The sequence below is a fragment of the Salarias fasciatus genome, chromosome 11 (assembly GCF_902148845.1).
Source record: "Salarias fasciatus chromosome 11, fSalaFa1.1, whole genome shotgun sequence".
NCBI classification, from domain to species: domain Eukaryota; kingdom Metazoa; phylum Chordata; class Actinopteri; order Blenniiformes; family Blenniidae; genus Salarias; species Salarias fasciatus.
The window spans coordinates 24,167,924-24,193,257 of NC_043755.1; the positions used below are offsets into that span (position 1 = coordinate 24,167,924).

The following is a 25,334-nucleotide window of genomic DNA, read 5'->3' on the forward strand; positions in this document are numbered from 1 at the left end:
AGGCTGCCAATCTGCGCCATCGGCCCCTCCGACCACCACCAACCATTCACTCTCACAACTTTCATACTAGAACTTACTTCTAAAGCAACTGATTACTTTTAAGATCAATCATTTTTACCTGTTAAAATTGTTACTGCCAAAAATATTTCTATTACCACAAATAATAAAACCATGTGGGAGGATGAGTTCACTGATGGTTTTGCACAGAAGCCTTATTTAATTAACATTTCAATTACTTTTTATTACTGTCTTACAATAACAGAAAATGTGAATTTTATTAATATAATCAATAGTTTCGTCTTCTGCTTTTTTTTTTTTTAATTAGAGAATAAAGTTGTGAAAAGCATTCCTTCAGCCCTGTACTTTCTCCTGGACAGGCCAACTCAACATAACAATAAAAACCACTAATACAGGGCTGGGCAGCTCATTTCCCCACAGGACCACATGAAACATGGACTGTGTCACTGAGAGGAGAGCCTGAAGCTGACCTGGACTTTGCTGAATAAGAATTATCTGGAGTCATTATAATGAGCTGCTGTTAATCTTTTACTTTCTCAGTTGTTGACTAGTAATCATGATTAAATTTGAATACATTCTGAGTTCATTAAATGCACAAATAAAAATTATGTATTTTCAATAATTGTCTTTTTTTTTTACCAGGTTTTTGAGATAACAGTTACTCACTCTGATAGCTAAAATTCTACAAAGAGCCAGTAATGCCAAGCTTAAGGACCACATGTGGATGTTATGATGTCATTATTAGTATTATTAACTCACTTTTTCATCCTATAAGACTGTATTTGGGTCCAGTGAGTCTTGTTTTGTTCCCTCCGTGTGTATGTACATGTGTTATATATTAATACTGAGCTATACTATCATATTAACTTGTGTATTACATCTAATGAAGAATAATGCTGTGGATTATGCCACAGTGCATTCCAAACAAACCTGAAGAAAGGTGTGATTATTGTAGTAGTTCTCTACAGAAAAGATCACGTTGTGTCTCACTACATGGCATTTTTCTTTGTTTTTCTTCTGGTTTTGGTTGTGAATGTCTTTGGCATTGCCAGATTGTTGGATGTTTCTGGATCTTATGGTTGATCTTTCAGAGGTGTTTATGATTTCACATGATGCTGTCAATCATGTTTCATTCATGATCTGCAAATTCAAAACAGCCCAGTATTAAATCTGAACAGACGGTGTGACTGTTGCCTAAAGGAATATCTGTAGAAAGAAGAGGAGCAGCTCTCAGGAGTCCTGTTTCTGGATGTTATGTCTGATCTATAAGGGTTTACAATGGATTTATAACTTCTCTAAACCTCAGGAAGAACAGCTGTTTCTCGTCAGGGAGGCATCAAATGGAAGGTTGCGGGTTTGATTCCCTATCTGCCCCCATCTACATGCCGAAGTAGACATGAACATTAAACATGTGATGAACTCATTTTATTTTTTACCTAAACAAAAGGAAGAAAGCGGTGAATAAAAGTTGATTGCCGTGTGTCCATCCTGTGAGCGTGAGAATTCCGCCCGTGTGTGCGGTCCGTGAAGGCGGCGCGCAGCCCCGCCGCCTCTGCTGGGAGGATCCGTCCATTCCGATCCGGGCAGCGGCTGCCAGCGATGCGATGCCCCGTTCTGCAGAGGATTCCCGGGCATAGGCGCTGTGTAGGTGCCGTGGTCGCACGGAGCGGACCGAACCGTCCCCGGTCTCTCTGATCGAGCGCCGACAGGAGCGCGCGGTGCCCGGCGGGGACTCGTGTTTACCGGAGAGCCGCTGGAAGAGGTGAGCCGCGGTAACTTTAGCCCGCTGCGTGCTACATGCTAACGGGGCTAGCCGAGCCGTATCCCCGGCAGCACCTGTGTACCTGCCCGGGGAGCTCCCGGTTCCCACCGGGGGAGAGCAGTGTGTGTGTGGCGGGGCTCCGTGGGGACGGACCGGGATGTTGTGAGGCGGATGAAGCCGAGCCGTGAACATCCTTCACCCGGGGAGCTAACGTGGATCAATCAATGAACAACGAGCTAGCCCCCGGTTACCGTCAAGCTAACAGCGGGTTGTCCCCGCTGCCGGGCCCGTTACACAGCCGGATTACCGGGCTGGTCGCTCCACTGCGATGCGGGAGAAAGCGAAGCGGTTCCTGGTGGTTTTTAGCGGAGTGTGAGCTCCATCGGAGCCGCGCATCAGGGATGTTAGCTGACAGCCGCCTGGCTGTCAACCCGAGTCCTCAAGACAACATCCAGGGATCAGCAGGACTCCTAACGGCCAGATCCAGGCTCCTAGCACCCAGATCCAGGCTCCTAGCACCCAGATCCAGGCTCCTAGCACACAGATCCAGGCCCCTAGCACACAGATCCAGGCTCCTAACTTCCAGATCCAGGCTTCTAGCACACAGATCCAGGCTCCTAGCACTCAGATCCAGGCTACTAACACCCAGATCCAGGCTACTAACGACTAGATCCAGGCCACCAGCACCCAGATCCAGGCTCCTAGCACCCAGATCCAGGCTCCTAGCACCCAGATCCAGGCTACTAACACCCAGATCCAGGCTCCGAACGACTAGATCCAGGCTACTAACACCCAGATCCAGGCTCCTAACGACTAGATCCAGGCTACTAACACCCAGATCCAGGCTCCTAACGACTAGATCCAGGCTGCTAGCACCCAGATCCAGGCTACCAACATAAAGATCCAGGCTACTAAGATCTATGTTTAGGCTACTAACGGCCAGATCCAGACTAAAGACATAAAGATCCAGGCTACCAACATAAAGATCCAGACTACTAACTTCCAAATCCAGGCTACGAACGTCTAGATCCTGACTACTAACATCCGGAGCCAGGCTACTAACATCTGGATCCAGGCTACTACCCTCCAGAGAGCCAGGAGCCACATTGTGTTGAGAGATATTTGTATTTCCTGAACGTCATACAGGTTTCCTGCAGTCTTTCATATTTTCTGGTCCCCATCATCAAGCTGCAGCTGTCCTGAGGTCAGTTTACTCTCTGAGGTGAACGAAGGGTCACGCTGCATCCACTCTGTACAGCAACACACACGAGTCCACCTGAGCTGTTTAATGAGCAGCGAGAACAAAATGATCTGCAGTGATTACAGAGACCGACTCCATTACATTAATGCTTTTATGAGTGGAAAGAATAGAATGTCATTGTAATTTTTTTCGGGCCTCTTCAGTGGCTGCGTTTTGATTGATCAGAGTGATCAGAAATGTTTTCATGTGAAGCATTATGTAATCAGGCCTCAGCATTAAGAACAATAAGATAATATCTTTATATAATATGAATAAAGTGGATTAGAGAACAGTACTGTTACATCATATACGTAACTCGACTCTACCACTTCTACTACTAATAATATTCATTTATATTGTAGCTTTCATTAATACAGTCCATTTCAGAAGGCTTCACAGTTTAAGTAGGAGAAAAATATGTTAAAACTGAGCAACATCAGTTCACTATTAAAACAGAATAAGCTTTATAGAAACACATTTATAGAACAGACAGAAATAGAACAGTGAGCGACGACACTCGATGTTAAAATGAGACTGGAGAACAGTGTTCATGTTACAGACTGAAGTTTTCATTCTGAAGTAACCAAGGTGTGAGAAAATCAGATTTCAGACCTGATTATATATTAACAGTAGGAATGAAGTATTTTATCAAATCGTGGATGTTACCAGTGGGAAAATGACATTCATGGTGTTCTAAATAGGTTAAAATGACTGAAAATTAATGAGTTCTAAATGTTCTCAGTTTGAGCAGGATTCAGGAAATAGACTTTTGTAGGTCTAAAAAAAAAAAAAAAAAAGTCTATTTCCTGAATCCTGCTCTTTTGTAGGGTGGGCCGCACGGTGGCGCGGTGGTTAGCGCTCTTGCCTCACAGCAAGAAGGTCCTGGGTTCAAATACCGGCCGGGGCTCGGGGCCTTTCTGTGTGGAGTTTGCATGTTCTCCCCGTGTGTGCGTGGGTTCCCTCCGGGTACTCCGGCTTCCTCCCACGGTCCAAAAACATGCATGGTAGGTTAATTGATCACCCTAAATTGCCCCTAAGTATGAATGTGTGAGTGAATGGTTGTTTGTCTATATATGTCAGCCCTGCGACAGACTGGCGAACTGTCCAGGGTGTACCCCGCCTTCGCCCACAGCAGCTGGGATCGGCTCCAGCCACCCGCGACCCCGAAAGGGATAAAGCGGTGGAAAATGAATGAATGAATGACTTTTGTAGGTAAATTATCGCAGAAGACAATAAGAATGATTTCAAAGTGAAACCTTATCTTTTTTATATCTCTATCAATCAATCACTCGATCAAATGACGAGGCAGTCAGTGATCAGGCTCAGATAAAACATGGTATTTACACTAAACACAGGATTTGTATATCGTCCAGGTGATTTTTACCTCCGCCAAGGAGGTTATGGAATCACGTCGGTTTGTTGGTTTGTTAGCAACATTACGGAAAAAGTTATGGACCGATTGCAATGAAACTTTCGAAAGGTGGGTCTTGGCCTAACTTAGAATCCATTAAATTTTGGCGATGATCCGGATCACTGTCTGGATCCAGGAGTTTTTTAAAGGATTCTTTATCATTGAGAGATAGGGAGTCTTTGACATAGTTGGGCATAACTCAACAATACATGACAAGGGGGCTTAGCAGAAAATTACAGTGTAACTTCTTCAATGACTCTAAGAGATATCAGCTGCTGGTCCAGATCACGGAAGTATTCCGGATACCAGGATCCAGAACAGACAAAAATAGGGGGATTCCGGAGTGTCAGTCACTGTGAGGAAACACATTGATATGAACATGCAACTAACAGTTTTCTCCCAGACTTTGTTTGTGTTGGGGAGAAATAAAATGTTTTTTTATTATATATGGTGTTGTTATTGTTGTTGGTGACTGATTTGAGCCGTGGCGGAGGTCTGCGCTCTCTGAGTGACACATTCTAGAATTCATGAAGTTTTAATGGAGTTGAGAGAAGTTCAGACTTCAGTTAATAACACGGACTTTTACCAACCATTCAGTGTCAGTAAGGTCAAATAGAAAACAGTCATTTACGGTGTTCTAATGAAATAAGTTAGCTTGAAATAAGCATTTTTTAAATGGAGAATACTTATATTAATGTTGAAAATATCTTTGAAAAAACAAGAATTTTAAATAAATAAGATGAAGTAAAATGGGAGCAGAGAGTTTTGGCCTCTTAACATCTCGTCATGTTGATCATCCTAAACTAAAGACTTTTCCCGAGAAGAGTGAATTGAACTGAACCTTCTTTTTTTTTTTTTTTTTTTTGCAATAAGACTTTAGCAATTTCCTCTGTATTTTAGAAATAGCATCAACGTTTTCAGTTGTTTTTTTCACAGTAGCTTTTTTTGAAGCAAAGCTCTGAAGGAACCTCCGTCACGCCTTCGTCTGGATGATGCTCACTGCTGAGATGCAGCTCTGAATATCAGGTCATTTACATGTTTTCCAGTCAGAACTGTGAGGTTTTGGGATTGAAGTGTGTTGAACAGCTGCCGGCTGCCGTCACACACCTGACGGATCGTTCGCGTCACCTGAGCGTGAGGTTTATGTGAAGTGTGGTTCGGGAGGAGAGTCATCAGGATTTATCAGCACTGCTACTCATATCAGTCCTGCTTATCAATACAGTGCTTTAACTCTTATCTGTGCTCCTTTTAATTTCTTTTTTAATAAGATTTTAAAAAAGATCAATCAAGCAATGATTTGAAGAAATCACCTTTATTAACACTAATATGGTGACGATTGTCTGAAATAAACTATTTGTGAAACGAAACCATCGAACAGACTAAATCAAGTTTTATTTTGAAAGTGTGCATTTAAATGTATTTTATTCGGCATTGGGTTTTATTTTGAAAAATGTGTCACTTCCAGCAGCGTTTCCTGTTTCGTGCGCTTAGCTCCATCACTTTCATTGAATCTATAGTTGAACTCCCGTTAAGTCGTCTTATTCTCCGTCCTGCTGCTCTGCGGTTTAAAACTGGTGCGTGGTGCAGAGCAGGCTGTGGAGCCGTGCTGGTCCCGGCGGCGGTCCTCGGCGGTCCTCGGCGGTCCTCGGCGGTCCTCGGCTCTCCTGGTGTCCTGTTGAAGTTCCTGACCGTCCATCAGTCTGAGTCTGAGCCTCACCGTCTCTCTGCCGCTGTGTTTCCCGCAGGAGGCCGGAGCGATGGGATCCCCCGTCTGCCTTCGATGAACCCCAGTAAGCCGGACCCCCGAGACTCGGCCAAGCCGCCCCCGGCCCCCGCGGGGGCCCCCCTCTCCCCAGCGCCCTCTCCGGCCATGGCGGGCTTCAAGCGGGGCTACGACGGCAAGATCGCCGGCCTGTACGACCTGGACAAGACGCTGGGCCGCGGCCACTTCGCCGTGGTCAAGCTGGCGCGCCACGTCTTCACCGGGGAGAAGGTGGCGGTCAAGGTGATCGACAAGACCAAGCTGGACACGGTGGCGACGGGACACCTGTTCCAGGAGGTGCGCTGCATGAAGCTGGTGCAGCACCCCAACATCGTGCGGCTCTACGAAGTCATAGACACTCAGACCAAGCTGTACCTCATCCTGGAGCTGGGCGACGGCGGCGACATGTTCGACTACATCATGAAGCACGAGGAGGGCCTCAACGAGGAGCTGGCCAAGAAGTACTTCGCCCAGATCGTGCACGCCATCTCCTACTGCCACCGGCTGCACGTGGTGCACCGCGACCTCAAGCCCGAGAACGTGGTGTTCTTCGAGAAGCAGGGCCTGGTGAAGCTCACCGACTTCGGCTTCAGCAACAAGTTCCAGCCGGGGAAGAAGCTGACCACCAGCTGCGGGTCGCTGGCGTACTCCGCCCCCGAGATCCTGCTGGGCGACGAGTACGACGCCCCCGCCGTAGGTACGCAACGCAACGCAAAGCAACACAACGCAACACAACGCACACAGTGGCGCCGCTGACAGGATGTGAGCCGAATGTTTGAAGCAGCCCAGACACAAAGCAGAGTGTGGTTCTGACTGGTGGCCTGTTGGAGTCAGAACGCCGCCGCCTTTGTTGCTTGTGGCGTCTTGAAGTGTCTGCTGTCGTCAGTTCTGTCTCTGTGTCTCTGTTGGCTGGAAGCAGAACAACTCGGGACTTTCCCCTTAAAGTATACACTTCTTTCTGTTCTCAACTTCTTTCCCTTTTCGTCTCAGTCGTCTTTGTGATTTTCAGCTCTGATCTTCGATCCTCAGTGGCTGTTTGTATTTGAGCCGTCTGGATTTTATCTGATGTGTTTAAAGCTGATCATCTTAACGTGTCGCTTTGTTTGGTGATGAACTGGATGAACGATATAGAACGATACTGATTCAGATGAAAACCCTTTAGGGAGATGACTTTAGCCCCCCCCCCCCCCCCCCCCCCCCCCCCCCAGGCCGGGTCCTCCACGCCGGGCGCTGCTAAGAGCACCGTGCCGCGGCGCCCTCCGTCACCTCGGACACGTGTTCGTCCCGGCGCCTGCTTTGCATGTAAATTGCTCTCCGTTCCGCTGTGTGCCCGGTGCCCCCCCAACACCCAGTAACCCAACACCCAGAGTAGCTCCGTGTCCCGACGCCGCGGACACGGTTTGACACCCGTCAGTCTGCAGAGTCGGCTCTGCCAGCGCCGTGTCGCCCGCCGGTGTCCCGTTGCACCAAATGAAGCGCCTCATTGATTTTCCCTGAGACGGAGCAGAGTGTGTGGTGTGTCTCACCGCATGGCGTGGGGGGCTGTGGGGGGGGTGTGATCCGTCAGGCAGAACCGTGGGACCGGGTCCAGAATCGGGATCGGATAATGAGATGTTTGACATAGAAAGCTTTCATCCTGCACGGTCAGAGAAGATTCTCCATCACAGATGTTTGAAAGGTTTTCGTCCCGGAGAATCTGGACCGAGGGTCACGACCCTCTGGAGGAAAACTCTGTGATTGTCCGTCTGCTGACCTCGAGCAGCAGAACTGTTCAGTTGAAGAGTTTTCATAAGAAGTGCCACTTTGGGAGATGCTTTCAGAAAACTTTGTCGTTCATGTTGTGCAAGGTAGAGGTGAAAGGCTGCAGTTACCCATGACACCATCTGGTGGAGTAATGTGGTACTTCAAGGGAAGGGGTCTCGGGCTAGTTGTTTACCTTGCTGATTCAGCAGACCTTCCTTTAGTTCGACACGAAGACGTGGTCGAGTCCACGTCATGATTGATCTGTTTGCCCGCCGTGATGGCTCAGTGTGTTTCTTGCAGCAGCCTGCCTGCGCTGGATGCGGTCTGAACCTTTAGCCCGGGGTGTGTTTAGTTGCGTATGCATCCCGTACACACAGGAAGTACATTTTTAATCAGGTAGTACCGCTAAAGATGAGTCGCTCTCAGAGCGCCGGGTCTCACAGAAATGACCCAACGGGAAGAAGCCCGGTATCGGAGGCTGAGGAGGCTGTTCTGTCAGGTTTCCACCAGGCAGCGGCGGCGGCGGCGTTCATCACCGGGGCATCGGCGCTGCGTCTCCAGAGAGCAGCCAGAGCGACGCTCAGCGCTGCCTGGTTACTGTTACCCTCTGCCAGCCGGTGGAGGAACAGCTAATCCATGCCATTGTGTGGCAGAGCGGGGGAGAGGAGGCCGGTGTTGACATGGACTGACTGGCTTTGATTAAAACTCACTCAGCCGCCTCCCACCACTCGGCCAAACGCCACTTTCCTCATTACATCCACTGTTTTCCTCTCACACACTCAATATTTGCCAGTGGTTTTTTTTCCTACCCTGAACAGACAGAAGGAGAAATGACTTCTCACAACTGTAATCCCAACAAAATGCTCTGCGGGACTTTATTAGCTGTTGAATAAAGAATAAAGCCCAGTCAAGAGCTTTTTAGCTTCTGGTTCTGGTGAAAGACCAGACTCTTTGATGGCTTGTTGTGTCTTTAGCATCACAGTAGATCCAAGCTGGAGAGCCACTGTCCGCACTGAGAGGCCAGTGCACCCCGTGGTCTGTAATTCAGATGTTTGAAATCTTGTGTTCTTTTCCACAGAAACACCGTGAAAGAACTTTCAGAATGCTGGCAGAGCTAGCAATTGGTTACTCATAAAATGGGTAACGCAACCAAAGCTTTCTGGAAGCGGTCGGGCTTCGTCCCGTGAAGACGGCGAGGACGCAGCTGCTGCACGTGCACTGTTTTCCGCTCCAGTGCGCTGCATTGCTTTCTCCATCGCTGGACACAGACGGGTCCGACAGGTCCGTCAGGTCGCTCGGCACCAGCAGGAACTCTGATGGGTTTGTTGATATCGCTGCTCGTCGCTCACTCTCGACGGTCGGCAGGTCAGAACCACTCCTCGTGCTTCTGAGAGCAGTTTTCGCCGCAGCAGCTCCGAGTCTCCGCTCGGCTCTCGGTGGCTCTGCCTGCCGCTCTTCAGAGCCTTTGACAGGTTTACCGCTGGCTTGGTTTGTCCTGATTGGACTCTGTCTTGGTCCTCTTTTGGCTCGCGGGCCTTAGGTTTTGACACTGAGTTAGAAGGTAGAGGCTTTGCGTGTGAACCGGGTGGAACCACGTGCACCGCGTGGTTCTAATGAGCCTGCTGAGCGCCGGCAGGTCTGGTCTCGTCAGGAACCGCCCGCCTCGTGGAGGTGAGCTCCTCCTCCAGAGCTGCTCCTCTGCTCCACGGGTTAATTCCAGGACCGGCCGAATGCTATTACTGTCTTTGACCGTGTGTGTGTGTGTGTGCGCGCGCGCGCGTGCGTCCTCTGTTGTGCCTGCGCTGTGGATGAATACTTGTATGTTTTCATCAATCCATATCAGGTATTGAGGTATCTGATAGGCCTGTACAGACACACACAAGGCATTGTGGGTATTGTAGCGTTCATCAGCTGGTCCTCCTGCAGCTTCACTGCTCATATTAATGAAGATGTGGAGACAGATAATCTCCGGAGGAGCAGGGCGTGTTGGACTGTCGTCTGATTGAGCGATGTGGACCAGGACCCCGGCTGGGTTTTGGTGGGTGAAGCAGATGTTCTCAGCAGGACTGGGACGACGTGCTTCTGTCACGATTCCGTTTGTTTGAGGTGCTGACTCGATCTACACTGCGATTCTTCAATTCTGATGCAAATATTTCGTTTGTGGGAAGATGCTGAGTGTTGAAGGAATATGTTGATAATCTGACGTGAGCTGATTGTGGAATCTGTCCTGTTTGCTTCCATTGCGCTCATCGTTTAGTTTATTTGCGAGCAGGTTTGTTCAGCTCTCAGATGATAAAAATATCACTCCAGTAATCTCGCCAGTGCGTTCATCCCGGCCCAGCAGCGCCGGCTCGGCCGCCGCGTCGGTCCCCAGCGTGAACCCGGGCCGCTCAGAGAGGCAGCGGTCAGCTGTCAGTCGGTTATGGTGGGATTAGCCGGAGCGAGCTGATCCCCCTGGGGGGGCGGGGGGGTGGGCGGCATGTGAATGGATGGGGCGACAGGTGGCAGAGGCTGTGCAGCGTGTTCAGTCTCAAGCCGCGAGGACAGACCCGAGTCCAGGACTCTGCTGGCAGACGCTCGGTTCTGTTTCACTCAGCAGGTTTGATCGGAGACAGAGTTGAGGTGTGAGGTCTGATCGTCGCTCCGCCGTCTCCAGGCGTGGCGTTCGAGCCCCTCCAGCAGCACTTCCCCCGCAGCCTGGCCCTCCAGCAGGTCCTGACCCGGTCCCGTCCGGGGCTAAAGTGAGCTGACAGTTGGGGGAACAACAAGTCATTAGCTCGCTCTCTGGGCGGCGGCGGCGGCGCGGCGGGACCTCGTCACTGCGGAGGTGTTAGCGACAGCCTTTTGGACGCCGCTCTGCCGGACTGCCGCCGCCGCCGTGCACTTTCCATTGTCCAGCCGGCTTTCAGGACTCGGGGAGTTTGAGCGGAGCGGGGGCGAGGTGCGCTTCAGAGGCGTCGGGACAGGAGTGTGTGGCGTGAGGCAGAAGGCAGGTTGGTCTTGTTGTGTTTGGACCGCAGCCAACGTGACTGCTGGGTAACCGTCAGGTTAGCTTGCAGGAATGCTGCTCGCATATTTAAATCTCGCTTCTCCTCTGCAGTCTGATCCAGAATGAGGACGGAGCGAGGCTAGCATCGTCGAACATCATCGTGATCGTTCCATCTCCTCAGCTGGTTCATCGTTAGGCGTTCCGCCATAAAATCGGTTCAATACAACCAACTTCCTGCTTCCCGCTGATCCCTGGACTGAAATGTCCCCAGTTCCCCAAAGCCGAGAGGAAAGGACCCAGAGCATGAAGGCAGCACGACTCCGACTGGAGCAGCGAGGCTGAATGTTTAGAGAAGACGGTAGTAAACTCCACCACTGGGTTATCAGTATTGTGTCATTTAAGAAAAAGTTCAATATTTACCGAAGTATGGAGCTTCTTGAACAGTCCTGTTTTCTCTCATTGGTTGTTGGAAAAACTTTGCCATCGACACACGTGAATTTTTTTAAATTAAAAAATGAAAAATAATCTTATTCCAGTTCCTAAAAGTTTCCGTTAGAGCAGAAAGAGAATGATGAGTGTGGATTAGTGCTGCCTTATCTCGACGGTTGTCTTAGAATTCAGTTCTTAAAACAGACCAAAAGAAAAGCCCTCGGTCTCCAGAGCACCAGCTGGGCCTGGTCTGAACCCCACAGTCTACCTGGGTGTTGCTGTTGGTGACGATGAGCCCTTGCTGAGCACACAGCGCCACCTTCTGATGGATACTTCAAGCCATTAAAATGTTTTTCTCGGGCTCGGCTGGACTTCATCAGCTGATCTCAGTCCAGCTCAGCTTCTGTGTGGTTTGATGAACGAGTGAATTCTTCCCGTGTCGATATGGAGCCATATTTTCTTTCCTCACACCTTGTTGGATGTTTGACACCACGACTGAACGCAACGGCCGCAGATTCCACTCGACTGCTTCCTTTCCAGTCTCACCAGCAGGCGGTTCTGCTCTCTCCTCGTCTTTCGTTGCCCCGTCCTGCTGCTTCCTCCGCTCGTCTCCCGGTGGAGCTGGCTCCGCTTTGTGTCTGACAAATGTGCTATTAATACACCCGATAAGCCCTTCCACACAGCAGACACACACTATCTCTGATCCAGGAGTCTGCAGAGCCCACCGTGGACCGGCCAGACCGCGATCAGACCTGATCCCAAACGAGAAGAACTGAGTTAAAGCAAACCTCCGAGTTCCATTCCCAGGAACTCCTGCAGGAGACCTGGAGCAACTTCCTGCTTTCCACTGCAGAGAGATCCACCAGCGGCTTGAGCCAGGATCCAGTTCTTTTCAAGTGTTCATTTGTTGTATTTTCAGAGTACAGCTCAACACAGAACTGAATGAATCCACCTTCCGTCCAGTCCTGCCTTGGATTGTATTGACTTATTATTTTTCTCATATGAAAACTGAATCAGAGGAAAATCGGAGAAGCTGCTGAGAAGGTTTTGGAGTCCCGGCAGCCTCCAGATGAACTGTTACCTCAGTGGGATTCCTCTGCACAGAGAGAGCTGATTAAGTGTAATTATTCCTCTCAGTGATCCGTGATGAACGGGAGGAGCTGCTGCTGCGTTCCCTGGGGATGGTCGCTGGTCGCCGGCCGCCGGGCCGACTCGCCGGCCGCTCGGCTCAGGCATCAGCTGACTGGCTGATATGCAGACTGACCAGTGGGCGGGTTACCTGGGCTCGGAGTTACCTCTGCCGTTTACATGTCGGCTCCATTCCTGATTCATCGATTTTGATTGAACTTCCATGAAGCTCAAGACACTCATGGGAGCGTTCAGAGGTTTAAGTGCCTTGTTCAATGGAATAGGCTTAACCCCTAACGACCCCTGATCCTAACGAACGCCCAAACACAACACAAGTTCGTCTTTATTTCACTTGAAAACACCTTGTGATGTAAACAGGCTGTTTGTTGTTGTTTACTTGGCGTCACCAGATCCCAGAACGGTCTAAACGTCGGCTCGCTGCCCTGACTTACGCTTACATAACCGCTCCATCGCTCCACAGAGGCTCCAGACATCGGCTTGTGAGAATGTGTTTGAGCTCCTTATTGAAGGTTTGCAGCTCATTTGCATCTCTGCTGATATAAATAGGTTTGTTGGGAAACTCTGCCAGCGAGTGTTTTGCATTTCTGCTCACATTTGTCGACTCCCGCTGTGTAAAAGCCTTCAGACGCTTATTCTGGAGATCAGATGGATTCTTCTGGCGCCGTACATTTGAAACCTGTCCTGCGAGGGGAATGTGGGCTTCAGCGGGTCCCTTCCTGCTCCTCAAGCTCAGTGGAGCCGTCGGCTTCCCGGTGCCGGTCCAGTCCTCCTCCTCCTGGTCCAGGTCCAGTCCTCCTCCTGGTCCAGGTCCAGTCCTCCTCCTGGTCCAGGTCCAGTCCTCCTCCTGGTCCAGGTCCAGTCCTCCTCCTGGTCCAGGTCCAGTCCTCCTCCTGGTCCAGGTCCAGTCCTCCTCCTGGTCCAGTCCTCCTCCTGGTCCAGGTCCAGTCCTCCTCCTGGCCCGGTGTGGTTGGGTGGAGTTGAGGGGAGGGTTTGGTTCTCCACTGGGGATCGCTGCCCTTCGGATGGAGACGTGACCGGGAACTGCCGGTGTCGGTGCTCCGCTCGGCCACACGGTGCGACAGGAAGCCTGCCGCTCGCTCTCCAGCCCTGATTTGACGTGACTGTTGCTATGGTTACAGATGCTTGGCAGCAGAAGAGAGCCAGGTGTCGGTAGTGCCCCCTCCCTGACCCCGCTGCTGACCGGGGTCAAACTCGGACACCGCGTCTCCAAAGACGGTGAAGAGTGTCGGCACATGATGGGAGTGGATGAGGAGCATGAAGCGCTGAGCAGGCGGCGGCGGCGGCGGCGGCAGAGCGCTGACAGCAGTTGTTGAGAGCAGCTTTGCTGGCCGAGGGTCACTGCGGGGTCAGGGTCACTGAGGGGTCAGGGTGTTTGACCTGCTCCTGGCAGCAGGTCCCAGGAGGGTCGGAGCTGTTCATAGCTCTTCCAGACCAGAGCCAGTGAAACATCACGATCTTTCTTCAGAGTTTATTTTGTGAGATTTGTTTTAAAATGGAGTTTATTAGATTTTTGTGAAGGTAAGTTAGTGTACCTCAGGAATGAAGAGAGGTTTAATTTGATACGGTACTGAAAAGAAGCTGAGAAAATTGAGTTTTGCTTTTAAACGATCATCAGTGACTCAGTCTGAGCCTTTCAGAAAGCTGGCTTTCATCCTGTCATTTTTTAATAATCACACAGCGTCAGCTGGAGTGGTTTAACTCACTTCAGACCAGTTTCCTGTCGATGGAGGAATCTTCTGGCTCTGGGCATTTCTGACATTAGGATCTGAGCCGTGGAGGCCTGTAGCCTGAGAGGACATCCGGTGGTTTGCTCCACTCTTATACCTGCCAGTGATGTGTGAGGAGTTGTGGAGTTTCCTCCATATTAAGGCAGTGGAGAAACACCTGCAGCCACCATGCTAATGGAAGCCAGAGAGAGAGAGAGAGAGATCCATCCGTCTCTCATCCACATTCAGCCTCTCCTCCTCTCAGTCACTCAGTAATCCCACATGTTCCCTCCTTCCTTCTCAGGTTGTTTTGGCCCTAAAAGCAGCAGTTTTCCTGCTGAGCGTCGATGAGCTCCGTCTCTTCAGTCGCTGGAAGAAACACATCAGGAGAGAAAGGATCCTTTCATCACGGTGTGTGTTGTGTGTTTTGGGAAACACTCCTCCACAGGATGTCTGAGTCTCCGGTTATTGCAGCAGTACTGAGGAAGCTGCTGGCTGACTGCAGGTCACGTCTGGGTTTCCCTGTTGCACCGTTACTGAAATGGTTCGACCTCCAGAAGCAAAGATAGAAACGAGACGTACTTTCATTTTCATTTTTTATTTTTACTCTACTTCAACCGAGCAGATCAGCGGCAGGTTCAGAGGAATCCATGTTTGGCTCCTCTGCGTTCCATCATATTTGATTTCAGTACGATTAAACTTCAGCCGGCTCCGTTTTCGCACCATTTCAAGTGAAAATGCATCGTTTTCAGAAGGTTGAGTGAAAATTGTTTTGTAGAAGTTCCGCCGTGGGAGCTGCTGTCGTAAAGTTTCATATTTGGTGGCTTCGTCTGTTTGAACAGACATCTGAAATGCAAAGAAAGTTTTGTTTTCACTTGAAAACGTCGGCATGTAAACGCTGCCTTGCTCATCAGCATGGAGTGAAACCAGAGCTGCCAGCTGGCGGCCCTGAAGACAACATGTGGAATATGAGAAGACTCCATCACACACTGCTGTCACACACCGGCGGCGCCAGACTCTCTCTACACTCTAATTGTGCTCGTTGGTTCCTGCTGCTGCAGGAGGCTCATTAGTGCAGCGAGCCGGTTCCCCGGCGGCTCCCTGGCTGCCTGCGCCGCGGTGGAGACGCGTCCCGCTGTTGTCCAAACACGCTGAAACCGAGCGAATGACAGAAAGAGACCCTGGAAGTGTGCGTCAGGACGACTCCGTCACCGACGGAAGGAAGATAAAAAAAACCAACAAAGCGGCGTCTCAGTTTAGCTCGTCTCACTCGCCGACGCTCGTTCTCACTTTCTGCTGCTGCTTTTAGCCCCGGCGGCTCCTCCGGTACACAAATACTGTTTGTGTTTGAGCGGGATGAGTCAGCCTGCTCGTAAAGTTATGTAACGTCAGCGTTTATCAGGAGGAAACCTGCTGCTTGGCAGCCGGTGTGATGCTGCTGTCGGGCTGCGAGACGTCGAAACGCATCAGCGAGCGTTTCCTCTGCTGAGTGGACCCGGACAGCGGAGCGTCAGTGTTCACTGTGGGCTCTTCTCTGTGCGCATACAGGTTTTATTACATAAAAACAGCTTCTGCTCATGATCCCACAGGAAAACGGCGTTGTTTTCAGCGTTTCTGCGACGTGTTGAAAGCTGGTGATGAAGCCACACGGCCAGGCCTGCAGAGGCCGGTTCACAATGAACATGAACCATGGCAGCAGACGCACACCGTCGTCCTGGAAACGGACGGACACCGTGGTCGTGTCAGTGGACACCGTTGTTGTGTAAACGGACGCTGTCGTTGTGTCAACGGACGCCGTCGCCATGGAAACGGGGCCTTCCGCTTGGTTCTGCTCTCCATGCCTGCAGGAGACCTGCTGTTCAGTGTCCGACAGCTCAGGGAGACGTTTCAGTGAAGTGTTTCCACTGTAAGTTCAGCTGGACTCCATCACACGCAGGGCTGCTGTGGTTAATAAGAGTTTGTGTGTGTGTGTGTGCGTGTGTGTGTGTAGACAGAGATCCTCAGCAGACTGTGCTGTCACCCTGAGTGCTCTCTTCCTCCCTCCTCCGCCTGTCTCTGACAGCACCATTCATACTGATGTGTTGAGCACATGCGAGTGTGTGTGTATCTGACTGAGTGTGAGTGTGTGTGTGACTGAGCGCTCTTCAGGCTGACAGCTCTGCACATGTTGGTGTCGTCCTGTCCGCCAACAGGACTGTTTTGTCCACTTATGGACTCCTGCAGCAGTAAAATGATGAAACCAGTGTGAAGATGTTTGTCAGCATCGAGTCTGTGTGAAATGATTTTGTGCGTGCGTGCGTGCGTGCGTGCGTGCGTGCGTGCGTGCGTGTGTGTGTGTGTGCGTGCGTGACCACATTTCCTCAAGATGTTATTAACATCAGACTGACGCTCGTCTCATTGAGACTGTTTGATTGAAGAACAGTCCAGATGGAACTCTGGGTATTGGAGCTGCATGATGTGTTGCTGGTTGATTGTCAGTGAAAAACTAATCAACTTTCACAACACTGCAGCTGAATAAACGATGCTTCTGTGCAGAACCGTACTCTGCCAGAGCAGCCGCCGAAAGGCAGCACAGGTTTTTCCTTTTCCCTTGAGCCTTGCTGAGCCGGACTGTGCAGCCTCCAGCGGCGGCTCTGGCAGCGGGGCGGTTGGGATTGTCTGGAGGTGCCACCGTGACCCCGGCTGCTTCGCTCGCCGCTCGGCTCGGCTCTTCCTGCCGCTCGCCGCGTGTGCTCAGCTGGTTTCCGCCGAGCCGTGCTGGTGTGGTATTTTCTGCTGCGTTTTCCTGTTTGCGCTGAGTCTATTTTTGGCGGCGCTGCTCGTGCTGCTTTCTGCCTGGGAATACTCTGTTTTCACTGAGTTGTGGGCGTGGCCACGAGAAATAACGACGGATGCCGGCGATCTGCCCCTATTTCCTGTTTTCTTTTTATTATGTTGAAAAATGTCCCAGTCTCTTGACTCGTTCTTTTTTCTTTGCTATATTCACATTGTTGCGGTGTTCACCGTGCACAAGCACTTTAAACATGACAGAAAGAGACGTCATACTTTGAGGACTTTAAATGCTTTTTGTGCCAGAATCAATATTTAAGGTATGAAAATTCCAACATGTATTTCTTGCAGAGAGACGTCCCTGACCCACAGGGAGTCATTACAGGGAGTCTTCAGCCGTCCCTCTGATACCTGTCTTTTAGTGGCTCTCTGGACGTTTTCAAGTAGCAACTGAAAACAGTCTCATCCTCTCACCACATTCTGCACGCTTCCTGCTTTCATTTTTGAAGAGGTTTGAATCCTGGAGTGTCTCTCTGCTCGTTTCTCTTCTGCACCATCATGAAGAGCTGACTGTCGTTCTGCTGGGAAGTAGCTTCAGCCTCAGAGACACAGACTAACATCCAGTCAGTAAAAACAGAATGCTGCATGCAGTCTACAGGCTTCTAAACATTCTTGAAGAGTTTGAACGGCTCCTCCAGTTATAGTGTGATGACTCTTGTTGTCGTCCCGCTGCTGGCTTTGTCTTACTGCCAGACGACGAGAAGCTCTGAACATCGCTGCATTTGCAGCACTGCAGCCATGTCTCCTGGCCTTCTCTGACATGAGCTCATGTCTACAGGGTACGGTGTGTGCCGCCGGGTTTTCCACCTGTTCTGTCCTTGCATGTGTTTGATGATATAGCCTTGCACTGCAGAACAGGTCGAGCGAGGACCGCCGCCGCAGCGCGACGCCTCCGGGCAGCAACGGCTCCTCTGGCTGGAAGAACCCAGAAACCATTCCTGCCCCCTGCCACTGCTAGAACAGAAAATACAGTACATTCATCCCATTATCTCTGAGTGTGGAGGCGGTGGTGACGTGGTTGAAGTCACCTGAGCAGACAGGAAGACACGCTGTTGAGTCTGTAGAGGAAGAGTTGGAACTCTCCTGGTGAGTAAGAGCTGAGACCAACAGCAGGTCCTCCTGTGATGTCTAACAAGCTGCTGATGACTGAGAAATCTTCCCCCTGCAGGAATCCAGCGAAAACAAAGTTAATCTCACTGCTAGAAGCTGCTCAGACCGTAGAACAGAATGAACACGTACACTACGTGGCTCCACTGTGACCCAGAACGTCTTTAGGTATTGTTTTATTTTTGTCCCCTCTGGATTGCCCCCGAGCCAGACTTTCTCGTATTGGTACTCCACATAACATTAAGAAGACATGAAGGAGGCTGCTGGGATCGAGAGGATGTTAGTGGACTCTTCCCTCTGGAGCAGTTTGAAACTGAAACTGAAGAGCTTCACATCTTTCTTCCTGCTTAGTGGAATACACAATGATCATCAGCAGCCATGTGAAAACAAACAGGGTTTCTGAAGGATAAGGGCTGTAGTGGGTGTCATCGAACAGATCCTGGTTGGTTTCCATGTTTCCTGTCAGTCAGCTCAATGGGCTTTGAAGGACCTTCTGATTAGTGTTGATCAGAATAGAAACGTCGTCAATGAGCTCCGTAGAACCTGGGCTAACCGGCATCCTGCTCCAGTGTCTGCTGTTTCAGAGTGAGTAGTGCAGTCCAGTTCCTCTAGCCCCATTTTCATGACGTTTCAAGTGAGAACGAATCGCTTTAGCTCTTTGGCTTCAGAAAACTTTCGTGCTCACACCTCAGTGTTTTAAAAACCACGTCCATTTACAGAGAAACCCCAGAAATGATGCCGTTTTCATGTCGTTCCACTAGTGGGTGCTGTTGACACACCTGCAGAGAGCAACACACTGCAAACCTGAACAGGGACGGGTTGGACTGTCACCGCAGTGATAAACCCACGCCGTTTCACAGACAGTTAATGAGTGCTTTTTAATTTTTCTGTTGATAATTATTTTAAAAGTTTTGGATTTTAATACAACAAGAAAATGGCGACTCCATCAGCTGCAGCTGAAGTAGTCTTGGTTTGTCTCGACAACAGACCAAAACAAAAAGATCCTCCTTTTCCCGCCATGGAAGACTGAAGGAACCTTCTTTAAGAAGCAGGAGTTTAACAACTTCCTCATAATGAAGTTGTTTTCAGTGCTATTTTCAATGTCTATTTCTTGCGATGCGCTCATTGTTCGATGTCACGCTGGCTTTTCAGGAAACAAACACCGCTGATCTCCCGCCGTAGCATGTCCATGCAGATACAGCAGCCTCCCCCAGGCAGACAGCAGCAGCGGTCTGATCCGCCCTGTGTCAACACCCTGAGGAGGCCTAATTGGTACATCGAACCGCAGGCTGCTACACCGACGTCAAGCCGGGCCAACCTTTCTCTGCGTCCACGTCTTGTTAATATTTCAGCAGCCAAACACTGACGAACCACACCAAACACTCCAGACGAGCCAAACAGAGGAAACTCACGTCAGTTTACACCAGATTTTACAGCCAAACCTCCTGCACAACATGAAATCAGGCTGATTTCCCCACCGAGAAGCACAAGCCGGCCTTGTTTGCTTCATTTTGGGTGCAGTACTTCGTTACATTTCAGTGCCAGAAGCACTGGATTAGCTCTCACTGCCAGAATACTGTGGAACAAACTCTTGAGGAGTTTTCTGTGTTCATACTTGCTGATGAAGAATTACTTAGTTACTTTTGAGCTCTCCTCAGTGTGTCTCAGACCCGGAGGACGAGGCCACCCGGAGCACAGGTGCGCCCTGAGATTGAATTTGCGGGACGTTATTAAAACCCAAACCAAACACATTAAACCTTGCAATCAGTTCCACGAGTCCCTCTCAGAGGTCTGCCGAGTTCCAGCCCAGAGCCAGAGGCCGGACGGCCTGCAGGCTCGCTGGTTCAGTGTGAGCGTCATTAAACTGTGGCCCGTGACTCCATGTCCAGTCCGGTTCAGCTATCAGCCAATCGGCTACAAGCACAGCAGCTTTCAGGAAGCAGTGTGAAGGAAACCCTCAGTCAGTTTCAACAGTGCTGAAAGCCGTGAACTGAGCACAGTCCTCGCTTTCAAACCCGGAGCGGATTTAAGAAGCAGGAGTTTTCCGTTTCCACTTGAAAGTGTGTAATCAGGCCCGTCCACCCATAGAGGAGCTGTAAACACACACACCTCAGCAGCGTGTGTGTGTTCAGCCGCAGAAAGCTCTTCATGGAGTCCTGCTCCTTTTGCTGTCTTTTGCACCAGGCCTTTCCTTTAATTGGACCAACTCTCAGAGACGAATCTGCTTTTGCTGACTTTCAGAAGTGGAGACTGAACTTTTAAAGCTGACAGTCTGAGTGGAGTGTGTGGAGTGTGTGTCGCGCCCGGCCTGTTAGTGCTGACTGATGGAGAAACGTATCTCCGTTCCCTCGAAGTGACCGGTAATGGAGCGGCCTCCTCGGTTCAGAATGGGCCCGACTGTTGGCTGTGATTCCACGCCGAGCCGCTCGGCCCCGGGCCAAGTCCTGCAGCGCTGATACCAGCCCCGCACCGCCACGTCTAAATATGGTTCTCTTCCAAATGAGCGTGCGCCGCTGCTGCAGGCCGCCTGCGAGCTAAAAGCATTTTATAATCTCTCTGAAAAGTCCTCATTATGCTTATTCAGGCCTTTTTCTCTCCGTCAGAGCCTCATTCTGCCAAACCATTAACTATTGAGGGCATCTGAGCGTTTGAGCTTAATTAGAAAGTCACTTAAAAATCCTCATCGTGGTAATTACTTCAGACGTGCCAATATTAACTGAAATCTCTGTGACGTGTGTGTGGGTGTGTGTGCGTGTGTGTGTGTTTCTGCCCCTCCAGAGTGAGCGAGCTGGCTCTGGGAGTGTTGCACATTGACTCTGAAAGGTTTGCGTGTTTTTCCGGGACATGCTGGGACGCTGATGCGATTCCTCCCCGGACGCGATCACACACCTGGACCTGCTCGGCCGACACGGCCAGCGACTGTTAGCAGCATCATGTTCGTCCCGCCTTCGTCAGATGCACCTGAACACCAGCAGCTACAGCTCGTTTCCCGCCTGCTCGCCACGGTGTTTTTACTGTTTCTGTCGTTTCCATGAAAACGGGCATCACGTTCAGTGTTGTCACGTAAACGGGAAACTGTTGACTTGAAATATTGTCATTGGGGGGGGGTTATCCAGTGTGGTGCAGGCAGTGTGTTACATCCTATTGAAACCAGGTTAGCTGTGAGACGACCAGGCTGTAATAAAGCCTGCTGTTCCTGCGGCTCCGCTGTATTTATGTATCGGAGCTTTGCATAATAATAAACGGGTTCCAACTCATTTCAGTGTGATACGACCTCATGTTGAACCTGTGTGTGTGTGTGTGCGTGTGTGTGCGCTTCATGCTGACAGTTTGCTTTCCCTGGGTGCGACTGACAAGCTCACTTGGATGGACACACACACCGGCTTGACATGTATTGTACTGTTCTCCCTCTCTCACACACACACACACACACACACACACACACACACACACACGAATATTACAGGTGACTGCGTGGAGCATGAGTGTGTTTAGCCGGTGGGTTATGCAGGAAGCCATCGTGTGTGTGTGTGTGTGTGTGTGTGTGTGTGTGTGTGTGTGTGTGTGTGTGTGTGTGTGTGTGTGTGTGTGTGTGTGTGTGTGTGTGTGTGTGTGTGTGTGTGTGTGTGTGTGTGTGTGTCAGGTAGTATTATGGTGTCAGTGTTAGCAGCGTGCCGGGGAGGCGGGGCCTGGCTTCCTGTGCTGTCATCCGTCACGCCGTCGCTCTCAGCTCCTGACCCTGCTGACCGTCCAGCAGCTCTCATGTCTTCCTCTGTGTGTGTGTGTGTGTGTGTGTGTGTGTGTGTGTGTGTGTCCCGCAGACATCTGGAGTCTGGGTGTGATCCTCTTCATGCTGGTGTGTGGACAGCCGCCGTTCCAGGAGGCCAACGACAGCGAGACGCTCACCATGATCATGGACTGTAAATACACCGTCCCGCCTCACGTCTCCGCCGCCTGCAAAGAGTGAGTGACCCGTCCTCTCTGTCCCGCCGTGTCCCAGTCCCGTCCTCCAGCGGGGGCGGAGACGGTTTTCAGAACGTCAGTCTCTGAATGAAAGAGTGTAAAACCGAGCAGAACCCGTCTTTATCCGGCTGGTGTCAAAGGTTAACATCATATCTGTCCATCACCCACCCGTCTATCTGTCCGTCCATCCATCCGTCCGTCCACCCGTCCGTCCATCTCTGTGTTCTGCAGCCTCTCAGCAGTTCTATAACCATGTTAAGCAGGAGAGAACAGGGAGAACATGCAAACTCCTCACAGTTACAGAGTTCATGAAGTGAGATTTCTTTCCAACTCTCCTGACCAGGGGTTCTTTCAGAAATAGTTCTTCGTGTCTCTTCTCCAGCTCCTCCGGTTGGGAGCTCCTGGTGATTCTCTCCAGGTCGACGAGGCGCCTTGACGTTTTGTTTGTTGCCTTCATCTGGACTGGAAACTGCTTGGACTCTGGGTTTCCTCACAACATAGGATCGTTCAGGTCCATCAGATCAGTCTTGAAGAGTCCGACGGTATTTTTAGACACAGGAAATAAACGCTGATCTCCTCGGAGCGGAGGGAGAGACGTCTGGACGGAGGTGCTGAGCTGCAGCAGCTGTGAGGGTCTGATGGGCCGGACTTCAGAGGACAGCCGCGGCGTCTCGTGTTTTTCCCCCGCCGCCCTCCGTCCAGAGTCTGGTGTGGATTCCTGAGCAGAGCGGCGCCTTCGCCCCTCCAGGACCGGTCCGCCGGGCCGAGGCCTCCCAGACGCCGACTGCTCCGTATCAACAGACGTCGTGACGCTTTGGCATCACAGCTTCCAGGCTTTGGTTTTGTTCACTGTATTGCTTCCATTATCAGCATTTACTTTTTTATTTTGGCTTTTTACCTTTTTTGAACATAAAGTTTATTTTCTCAACATTTTAAATTTTCTTAAAATTTCCAAGCTTTTCAAAATATCACCACTTTATTCATCACCACTGTCCCGTGACTTATCCCCTGTTATTTTTATTTTTTTAAGTTATTCTCACCATTTTTAATGTTCACATTCAGGCTGTTTTTGAAAACTTTCCTCTGTATTGACTCCTTTAAGGTGGTGATAATATCTTCTGCATTTTTTAACATTTTGAGTCAACTTTTGGATATTTCAGCATTAAAGCGGTCCCCTCTCTCAGGACCAGCCGATCAGCTCATCAGCCACGTCTCCATGTTTTCTCTGTTGACTCACCAAAACCCATTTACTCACATCTATTCATGAATTATTCACCGGCTGGGCTCCTCCTCCTCCTCCTCCTCCTCCTCCTCCTCCTCCTCCTCCTCCTCCTCCTCCTCCTCCTCCTCCTCCTCACCATCATCATCATCCTATAGTTCCAGTACTATAGATAAAGCTGGATAGCTGCTCACCGTCGCTGCTCCTCTTCTCTGTCCTCCTGCTGTCAGGAACTCAGCTCGACATTCAGGAAACATGCGGTGATGTTGACGGTCATTTGCGTTGTGTAGTTCATAACGATGCAGGCTCCTCATTAAACCAGTCTTTGATTTTGAGTAGATGAAGCGCAGAGTGTTTCAGGCTGGAAGGTTATGGTGGAGGTTCATTTGACGGTAACGTCAAAGCAGGCTGCCTCAGAGGAAGCATTCAGCTCAGACGTCACTCACAAATGGAATTCTTTAAGGAGGTTAGTTAGAATTGAACCTGAAATATTACTGAGCGGAGTTTGCTGACCTGTGGTCTGACCGCTGCAGTAGAGTCAGGGCGGAGCGGCGCTCCTCCAGCCTCAGAATTTCTTTCTTCTTGCAGAGCTTCAGCCTGGTGTTTATATCGTCACAGTCCAAGCAGCATTAGCTCGTAGCGCCATGCTCGCACTGAGCTGATACGGGGACTGAATTTGCTGATGTGTAACTCTTGGTTCATCCTCACAGCTGTGCTAACGCTTCCATCCCAAACTGAAACCTTCCTGATTCATCCTGTCACCAATCAGCCACAGCATTATGACGGAGTCGGTGAATTTCCCCAGAGAGGATTGATATGATAAAATAAATCAAAGGATTCATCGCGGAGCTTGTTGCTGTGTGGATTTTCTCACTGTCATTCAAGATGCTGTTTTAGAAGCAGAGAAAAAGACGAGCTTCTGGATTACAGAGAGTTCAACATCTAAATCAGAGAATCTCTGAACCGCAGCTCCGGTCTGGTTTCCAGTCTGCAGTGCTCACGATGTATTCACAGTAGTTTCTTTGAGGAGGTGGTGAGTCAATGAACAGTTCAACTAGACCGCACTGTAGTCAAAAACAAATTCAGCCTCAGTGGTTGCAGCCGTGCAGTGCAGAAGCTTTATATTAGAGCTGACAGGTGTTTGCTTCCTGCTCTCCCTTTGAGATGAACTCGGTGAAAACGGCAGATTCAGACTGAAGGGGAGCGTTTGGACGCAGATCGCCGGTGACGGGGAGCCCGCAGGTGTCTGGACGGCTTCAGGGTCTCGCCTCCCACACTCCGCGGTTCTGACAGCATCGTCCTGAGAGGTGTGCTCCTTCAGGCGGAGGGGGCAGGTGGTGGAGCAGGAGGAGTCCTCAGGGCGCTGGAGAACCAGCAGGTCCAAGTCATCTGCTGTGGATATAACATCCGGGCACAGCTGATGCCCTCTGGGGAGGGTCAGAGGTCGTCGCTAAGCCTCTGTCAGCTGAATGAATGCATGAATACTCGGTGCAGCGTCTGACCGGTATCGGTATCTGTTCATCCCGCCCTGAACCCGCTCTCCCTTCTCTTCAGTCTCATCGACCGGATGCTTCAGAGGGACCCCAAGCGACGAGCCTCCCTGGAGGAGATCGAGGGCCACGCCTGGCTGCAGGGCGTCGACCCGTCCCCGGCCACCAAGTACAACACGCCCCTGGTGTCCCACAAGAACCTGTCCGAGGAGGAGCACAACAGCATCATCCAGCGCATGGTGCTGGGCGACATCGCCGACCGGGAGGCCATCGTCGAGTGAGTCCATCCTCAGGTTTCCTCTCTCAGAGTGTGACGGTTCAACGCCAGGCTCACCCAAAGCTGTAAAGTCTTTATGATCAGCAATCAAACTGTTTAGTGGGAACATGAACTGAAGCCAACCGTTGAGCCACCTGTAACCTGTGAGCCAGCTGGGAGGCGTTAGCTCAGGGACGGACTGTCAGAAGGTTCAGGCACTCGGTTCTCTTCTTCTTCTGG

The 25,334-nt window shown here is 50.5% G+C and overlaps 1 protein-coding gene across 1 annotated transcript in view; it reads left to right on the plus strand.

Annotated features, from left to right (window-relative positions):
• Positions 1–1,568: 1,568 nt before the first annotated feature.
• LOC115396411 (SNF-related serine/threonine-protein kinase-like) overlaps positions 1,569–25,334 on the plus strand; it is a 30,936-nt gene continuing 7,170 nt past the window's right edge. The window contains 4 exon segments of the mRNA XM_030102285.1: positions 1,569–1,780; positions 6,177–6,890; positions 21,988–22,129; positions 24,903–25,115. Of these exon segments, the coding sequence (XP_029958145.1) occupies positions 6,212–6,890; positions 21,988–22,129; positions 24,903–25,115 (1,034 nt within the window). The 5' untranslated portion in view covers positions 1,569–1,780; positions 6,177–6,211.